Here is a 9,173-nt window from a genome sequence, read left to right as displayed (position 1 = left end):
TTAAAAAAAAATATTAAAATAAAATTCCATTTAAATAAACAAGTAAATACTTGAAAAACTATTTTATCATAACATGCTTTTTAAATAATATCTAAATATTTTTTTTCACTGCTATATATGAAACTAGTATACATTATTAAAAAAAAAACTGCACATGATATTCAACTAGAATAAAAATATTTTTAAATTTTTATTTATTATCCATTTTTATATTGTTTATTTGATTTAATTATACTTTATTTCTTTGATGCATTCTAGTGAAAATAATTGAAATATTATTTCTTGTTTCTTGGTTTAACATTGTTATGCGAGTATGATAAATTTTTACTTGAAAAACAATCTTCATACAAAAATACTCCTTCCAAAATCAAAAGAAATAGATTAATAATAAAAAATAAGTAAATGAAAATTTAAAATATAATTGTTTTTAAAAAAACTTTTAAAATGTAAATAAATAAATAAATAGACCTTAACACTCCTTATCAAGCGGCGACATTCTTCTTCTTCATTTTTCCCAGAGAGAAACGGGCTTGGTCTCAGGCATAATTAGTGTGTGTATGTGTGGTTGCATCGTTTTAGTATCAGTTAAAGAAGAGAGAGGAGTTTTGTTTTTAAGTTTTAAAAGTATATAAAAATATTATTTTTTTATTTATTAAAATTTTTTTATGTGTTTAAATCGTTTAGATATATTAATATAAAATATATTATTTTTATGTATTTTTAAATAAAAATCAATAGCTACTGGAGTAACAATATAGCTCTAAATTATCCATAACACACTTGAATATAAAAGGATTGAAATATCAGAACTCGGAAAGAAATGCTAAAAACTGCGACCAAAATTTAGATACAGACACCAAAACTGTAATTAACTATAAGACCAAAACAGCAGGATAATGAACGTAAGTTAAGTTCAATGGCTGGTGAATTCTTTTTCGATACTAGCTCTTGCTTTGCCACGAGACTGGAACTGTGAAAAAAATTGATAGGAAGTTCAACATTCATGGAATGGGGTTCGTGATCGAGGGATGAACTTCCATCGTCGTTAAGCTTTCACAGCCTATCAGGGACTCCGGCGGAACCCAGTTATCCATCATGGGCACCGGTACAATTTCCACCAGTCAAGAGACTCAATCAAAACTCGACCAGCAGTTAAAATCGAGGGCATAATGAACTCAATTCATTACTGTAAAAGAAAAAAAAGGCGAGTTTCCATGCCCGTGCTCTTCAATACATATAATCAATGCAACTAAAATTACAGGCATACTAAAGGGAGGTTTCTTTTTGTATTAAAAAAAATCAATTTTTTTATTTAATTTTTATTTAATATTTTTAAATTATTTTAATATGTTGGTATCAAAACTAACTTTTAAAAAATAAAAAATATATATTATTTTAATATATTTTCAATCGAAAAACACTTTAAAAAACAACCACCACCACTCTCAAATACCCTCTAAATGAGTTTTCGTATATTGCAATAATTCAACGGTGTTTGAAAAAGTTTTGAATTTTTTTTATTTTCAAAATAATTTTTATGTATTTTGTTATTATTTTGATTTATTGATGTGAAAAATAAAATTTTTAAAAAAAAAAAATTAAACTAATTTTAATATATATTTAAATAAAAAATAAACGTACTCCAAACAAGTTTTTAAACATCACCGATGCAACTGAAAAGATAAAGAAAAAATACATGACTTGGTTAATACAGGCTAACTTAACTGTAGAATAGCATAGAATAGGGCCATCAAGCCCTATTATAGGCCCTATGAAATGGGTCATTTGACTAATCTGGGCTAGCTGTAGAATAGTATATAATAGGGCCTTCAAGAGACTAGCCTAAGCCACAGGGAATGGGTCGGATTTCATCAACGAATCTATGCAGGCACATGTAACGGCAAACGTCAATTCCCATAAAACCTTTTCGTAATTTTATTATTTTAAGTACATGTTTATTGATTGGAAAATATTTTTTTTAAAAAAAAATAAATTCCAGCAAAGTAAATTATTTTCTGATATTTAATAGTGTAATAGAAAATAAATAGAAAACAGTTTTCCAGTATTTGGTTATGTTATAGAAAATGAGCTGAAAAATAACTTATTAATATTTTATTTTTTTCAAGTTTATTAAAATAATAAGGAACAAATCTTATAAATTAAAAATTTAAACGAGAATGAAATTAAAAAGAAATATAATTTCATAAATTATCTCAAATAAAATAAATAATAATCAAAATAATAGAAATCAAATCTAAAAAATAAAAAAAAAATAAAAGATAAATAAAATAAAATAATAATAATTAAAATTTTATAAATTATTTCAAATAAAATAAGTAATAATCAAAAGAACGATGATCAAAATTTGATAGATAAAAAATTTCAATAAAAAAATAATAAGAAAAAAAATAAAAAAGAGGATCAAAGTTAATATAAAAATTAAATTTTAAGAAATGAAATTGAAAAATAAAATATTCAAAACAAAATATATATAGCAATCAAAAGTTTCAGGATTAAATTTGATATAATCATCAAATAATATGATATTTCTAAATTTTTTACAACTTTCAAAAAGTATTTTCCTGTCTAAATTTTACAGGAAAACACTTTTCTAAAAACCAAGCTAAATTTTTCTTTGACTGAAAAGTGTTTTCCATTAATTAACTTTTCTAATGACAAACAAACATAAAAAAAATTTAAAAAATAGTTTCTCATAAACCTCTTTAAAGAAAACAAACATTTAAACCACCATTTCGTCCCCATAATTTACCAAAGCCAAAACAAGGTTAAAAAACACTGTGGCAGTAAGTGAAAACAATGTTTACCAAACAATATTTTCACCATTTTTCTCTTCCTATTAAAAAATGCTAAACTTGCTACAGGAGGTAAGATGACATTGATACAGGAACCTATTTGTCATTATTCATTTATAATTAAATATAATAGCAAATTAGTTTTTTCAATTTAAAAGTGAGTAATTAAATGACTGTTACTTTCAAAGGCAAGTAAAAAATAACTTACATGGAATGATTTTTTTTCATCATTTCCAGTTACAATAAGATTATTTCACTGCGCTTTGAACCAAGATTTTTTAAACTATCATCTAGAAGCTTTTAGAACATTTTACCCTGGGGTTTTCGTAATAACCAGCATGGATAAGGGTTAGTTTAGCTTTTTTGTTATCTTCAGGGTATTGGGTATAATTAATAAAAAGGACTAGCGCTTGAAAATTACGCGCCAGCATGCAATGGAGGGTTGTCGTGTTCAAGCAACGCATGCAACCTCCCCAGCCAGATAAAAACAGTCGACTGTTGTGTCTCTAGAACTGCCAAGCGGAGACGCTTCCAGTGGAGTTTTAATATTAATTTTATCATATAATTAAAATTTTTTATTAATTTTGATTTTTTATATATTTTTTTTATATTATTTTTTTAATTAATTTAGATCATGAATTTATCATATTTCAAGCTTTATCATCATGTTATTTTATTTTAATTTTAATTTAATTTAATTTTCGTGCTGCAACAAAACTTGGACCCTTTTAAATTTTAATTTTTTATTTTATTTTTTGAAAAAAATATTAACAAGTCAGATCACACAAACGTGCCTAAGCTCCCACGTGTTTTTTTTTTTTTGGGTTTATTGATTTTGTTGTCATTTTTATTTTTTTCCATTCCATCTCATACTTTGATTTTAGTTTCTTGTTGATTTTTTTTGTTAGCTTTTTTCAATAAAATTTGAACATGTATTTTTTTAAAATTTTTTATTTTAATTTGATGTATTATCAATCCTTAATTATTTCATCATTTATTTGTATTTTATTTTTATTTTTTTTGTCTTGTATATAAAATTCTCTTTTTATTAGCACACTTTTTGAAAAAACCTAGACCTTTTTTTCTCAAGCCCGCATATCATCCCTCTTGTTTTATTATTATTATTATTATTATTATTATTTTGAAAACATCTAGCTTTGAGTTTGAAAAATATTTAAAATAAAAAAAATTGTTAAATTCAACGGATTTCAAGACTTTAAATCACAACATTGACAGATTAATCTCATGTTTTTCTTTTCTTTTCTTTCTATTGATTTTATTTTAATTCTGATTTCACCTATTGACTTTTTTATGTGTTTGTTCTAAAAAATAGCCACGACTAAACTATCACAATCTCATGCTATATTGTTTGTCCCTTCCTAAAAAACCTGTTTTTCTCTCGAATTTTTGTAATCACTTTTTCTATCCATTTACCATCATTACTGCTTCTTTTTTTTATTGTCTCATTAAAATAAAATTACCTTATTTGACCCGGTTAGATCTTTATAACTTGGATCACAAATTTATTTATTTTTTACAAATATATTTGCAGTATCTGAACATTATATATATTAAAAAAGACTTCGCATCATAGCACAGTTCCACAGCTAGTAATTACTATTCAGAAAAGAATAAATTTATTCTAATTTCTGAGCAAAGGATCTCAATGTTGAAAGTAAATTCTGTGAAAAATCTACACTTGAAAAAAACACATGCCGGCAGAGGTGAAAAGAAACATGTACATGATCTTAGATGCTGGGTCAAGACACAATAGAAAGCAGATGGCACTGGACATCACTGAATGATCAGATAAAATTACACATCAATTTCAATATAAATCTATTATTCTACAAGATTAAACGATGAGTGATTCGCGACAATGAACAAAATTAAAGATTAAGATCAAATATGTCACCATTATCAACATATCATGCACCGTATGACTCAATTTGATCTTCCTAACCTTAAGCTTGAAGCTCAGATTCCAAGAAGACCAGATAGTCTGCCTTGTTTATTTGAGAGGCTATGCTAGCCAAAACAACTGGTTAGATTAGCGTGAGATACTTAAACAGTACTCCAGATCTCTGTATATATACATGGCCAGTTTATATGAGAAAAAACCCGAGCTGAAACTAAAGTTTTTGAAAAATAAGGAAAACAATTGCAGCAAAACGAGGGGGCAAAGCTGCGGACTAAATCACATCCATGCCATCCCAACCACTACTCCATAGCAATATAACTATAATCACAATACCACCATTCAGACACACACACCCTGGCGTTCTTTACTACAGTGCACCCTGATAGAACCAAGTAGTTACCTTCCACGCAAACTCTCTCTAGTTATCATTTTGGACTTCCAGATTCATGCAGTAAGAGGCTTAGTGGAAGAACCAGACCTTAAAGAAGATTGCTAGAGCCAGTTGCAAGAAGAATGCAGCAACCACCATGATTGTAAGATCATTCGGCTCAACAAAGGTCTTTAGGTTCGTGGCAACAAACATACCCGAGTCAATGCCAGCAGCAAGTATAATGATCCAGCGAACAACCTCAATTGGGATAACCAGCAAAAACTGAAAATATTCCACAGGGCATGCATGTGTCTTTTAAGTCTCTGGATAAGATAAAGATACAAATAAAATTTATGAACCCACAGTAGAGACAGCGATGCTTACCGAGCTTGGAACAAAGATGAAAAGAGAATATCCCCACATGCACCAAAACTGAAGCAGATTAGGATTTGATTCCAGATATCGAAGTAAGAAATAAAATGCCAATGGCACCAAAATTGCATAGCCGTAGACCGAAAACACTGCCACATTCACATATCCAACTTCAAAGCTCCAAGAAGCTTTGTGATCAGTATGTTTCTGTATGAGGTAGGTGGCAAGGTTTCCAAGAGAAGCAAGCACAAATATCAATGTAGTTGAGACCCAGACAGGTCCGTATCTAGCATATTACAAAATTACCAATTAGAGGGTCAGGTAAATCATGCAGTTCTTGTGATTGCATCTTTCTATCTCAAAAAATAGCTGTAAAACAATGAGGGGAGAAAAAACAAAAGAGAGGGAGGGGGAGAGACAGAAAACCAAACTCACAGATCAGGGTTTGCATCAATCCTGCTGAAAAAATTACCACCAATAGGATAAAAAGAGCTCGTCAGTCTGTTGATAACAGTATCTGTATCCGCATTGAAATATTGCGTGTATGATGAGACACTAAATATACCCTTCCAATTGTTGGGTGGTTGTTGCTCAAATTCTTCTGTGTGTACAAAAAAAGGTAGCTCTTATATATGAACAAAAACTAGCAACATCCTTGGAAATGAATGTATCATCATAAACTTCAGCATAATTCCTTGATACTAATAAAAAAATGTGATGAAAGATATGCATTTCCAATTTTCTTCTAGGCACATGAAAACACCGATCAGATTTCTTAGAGAGCAGCATCATGACTGACCAAAGCATTTATTTTTACCATGTAACTGTATTTTACAACATTATTTAAGATGCTTTCCTGGCCTCAAAATTGAATGGAGAATGAAGAACTATATTGGATGAGTGTTCTAGAACTTTAGTACCAAGTATGAATGTAAGTATTCTCTATTCTGTAGTTAAAATAGAAATCTACTTCAAACTACCAACATCCAGCTTGAGATTTATCATTTAACTGTAGAATCTATGCCTCCATGTCTCAACAATCATCACCACTAGGAAATTTGAAACACCACCATTTTATAAATTCCATTTGAACAAACAAAATGAAAAAAATCCTTGGTGATCACTTAAAATACCTAATCTGTGTCATTAAACAAAGATAAGTTACAGGGTTGAAGTACGTACTAACATTTTACAGTCAGGACTAGATATGGAAGGCATTCTTGAATTATGGTCACAATTATTCTTAAGCACATTAGCTGTTGCAACTAAACAAAAATGATCCCCAAGGAATAAACCTCTGATAGTAGAAAGTTTGCTTTGAATGATGTATAACAACATGACAGATGCAGATGTCCCCAGCACCATTATGTCATTAAGCTATTAGTTTTCGTGCTTCCATGAGAACAACTGACACAGTCCGCATTTCTTACGTACAAAATATTCACTACATGAGGCCATGATGTTAAAACCTCTAATAAATGCATGCACCTTAAATTACTTCCTATAGTTTAGACTTAACAATCAGGTTCTCTTCTTGGAACTCAATTATAAAATTCCTCCATGAAAGATATAAAACTTTGAAAAAACATGTTCAGGGAACAATCCTCATTACCTAGACAGGTGTTAATATTAAATTTGTCAAAGTGGAGAAACCATATTCAAGACTTCAATGAAATGTCAGCAACAGTAGTAAGACAGGAGATTAACTAAATTATATTGAATAACATATCCACCAACATAGCGAATTATTTAAAAACCATACCAGGTAGACTTCCAAGAGTTTGATAACCGCGACCACCGCCTCCATTAATATTTGTAGGGAAGGTTTGCATATTTGCTTCAGGAACTTAACATTAAGTTCATAATTAATAGTAAGAAATTCAACTTCAACCATTAACAGAAAAACCCTAAAATTCCAAAAAAACAAAAAACTCGTATACCTTCATAATTCACTACATTTTTTGCTTTTTCTTCAGTGACCACAGCCTATAAAGATATGAAAAATCAAGAAAAAATAATACTATTAAGCCACAAGATTCGTCAGCAGCAAGAAATTAATACTTTCCAAAGTAATCTCAATACCCATTCCAATTAAAAAAAATAACTAAAAAAACGAAAGAATTGAAAAACCAATAGCATTGCTTTCTCTAGAGAGAAATCGAATTGATACTTACAGGTACTGAACCGAGTAAATGGCTAGAAGGGAGATTATCGTAAGACTCGTCCATTAACAAATTGAGATCAGACACCGATATGAAAGTACAAACTAATTAAGTTTTTAGATATTTTTGGGTTGGAGAGAAAAAAACCCTAAAATTCTGTTGCTTATCGTAGTCTGGAAGGAAGAAGGAAGAGGAGACTGACTGACTTGTACCTAATTACCAGTTTTCTCTCCCTCCCGGTTTTACAAGATTGGGAGGTGATTTACACGCTCCATAACAGCGTGTGAGAACTTTCTGTCGGTATTGGTACTCCCACGGTCCCACCAGATCAGAGCTTTACTTTTCACGGAAATCACGTGCGAAGGATTATCACGATATTTCACAATTATGGCCTGACGTTTGGGCTTCTTGTTCCATTTTGATAACAGAGGGCCTCGAAAAAAACCCAAACCTAATAGTATGTACATGGGCCGTCACCCATGGATCTAACTCATTTAATAATGTTTCAAAACTCGATAGAATATATAGAGAGAGCGTGTGGGTGATTTTCTTGAGAATGACAACGTGGTGTGACGTCAAAGAGAGACTAGAACAATTTACTAATATTTTAAATATTATTAATTTAAATTTTTTAAATTTTAAGATTAATAGAGATTTATATAGTTATAAATTTTAGAATCCGTGAAATTAATAGAAATATACACAAACTGGTCTAGACATCCACATTGATAAAATAATAAAAAAACTACACCTAAGATAAAAATATATTAGTGCGGGAATGGCTTCTAAATGTTTTGTAATGTGGTAATGATTATTTTTCAAAATGTTTTTTACTTAAAATATATCAAAATAATATTTTTTTTATTTTTAAAAAATATTTTTAACATCAACATATTAAAATGATTTTAAAATATTAATTTAAATTAAAAAAAATAAAAATTAAATTGTTAAAAAAATATTTTTAAAATATAAAAATAAATATATTATTAGTAGGATTCTCACGAATTCATGGAATCACTACCCTGCACTTGCATGTCAGAGAAAGAATTTATCTTTGAAGCGGCAGATCTACAAACTGCATGCTTTGATTTTTGTGTTTTTTATTTAGTGGAATATTTTTTAGTTAGTTTATGTGTTTATACATACTTATTCTATTCAAACGGTTTTAAAAAACATAACACTCACACTAACTTAGTGTGTTTCAAGAGATATCATGAACTGGAAGATCAATCGTATCGATGGAAAAAAAAAAGTGTGAGCGAATTCTATATAAATTTTGTGTATTCAATTATTTGGAAATAACTTTTCTATTAAATCAGTACCATTCAATGTTTATAATTAGCTAATTTGGATAATTTCAAAATATCCAGTATAATCAATCAATGCTTATGAATTTTGTATGAAATTCCTCTTAATTGCTTTCAACGTATAAGAAAATTATCTTGTATACATATAAGAACAACTTCCCCACCACATTCCACTGGGCAGCACCTCTGGTGGGCTAGCGTGCCACCTCGAGCCTGAGCGTTACGCAT

At 29.4% G+C, this 9,173-nt stretch overlaps 1 protein-coding gene across 4 annotated transcripts; it reads right to left on the bottom strand.

The window, feature by feature from the left end:
• Positions 1–4,615: 4,615 nt before the first annotated feature.
• Positions 4,616–7,863, bottom strand: LOC118059672 (uncharacterized). Of its 4 annotated transcripts, none has more exons than XM_035072596.2 (6): positions 7,651–7,863; positions 7,417–7,462; positions 7,239–7,322; positions 5,912–6,074; positions 5,489–5,762; positions 4,616–5,386 (listed from the first exon to the last, which is right to left on the bottom strand). In XM_035072596.2, exons 1-6 carry the CDS (start codon positions 7,702–7,704, stop codon positions 5,195–5,197), a joined length of 813 nt encoding a protein of 270 aa, XP_034928487.1. In that variant the 5' UTR covers positions 7,705–7,863; the 3' UTR covers positions 4,616–5,194. The 4 variants fall into 4 exon arrangements, with proteins under 4 accessions (XP_034928487.1, XP_073268287.1, XP_034928486.1 ...); XM_073412186.1 differs by having other exon boundaries at positions 7,239–7,313; XM_035072595.2 differs by having other exon boundaries at positions 5,912–6,077; positions 7,651–7,862.
• Between the last annotated feature and the right edge of the window lie 1,310 nt (positions 7,864–9,173).

Source organism: Populus alba, chromosome 10 (genome assembly GCF_005239225.2).
Source record: "Populus alba chromosome 10, ASM523922v2, whole genome shotgun sequence".
NCBI lineage: Eukaryota > Viridiplantae > Streptophyta > Magnoliopsida > Malpighiales > Salicaceae > Populus > Populus alba.
The sequence above is the reverse complement of the archived record's forward strand: the minus strand, read 5'-3'. Positions and strand labels throughout refer to the sequence as shown.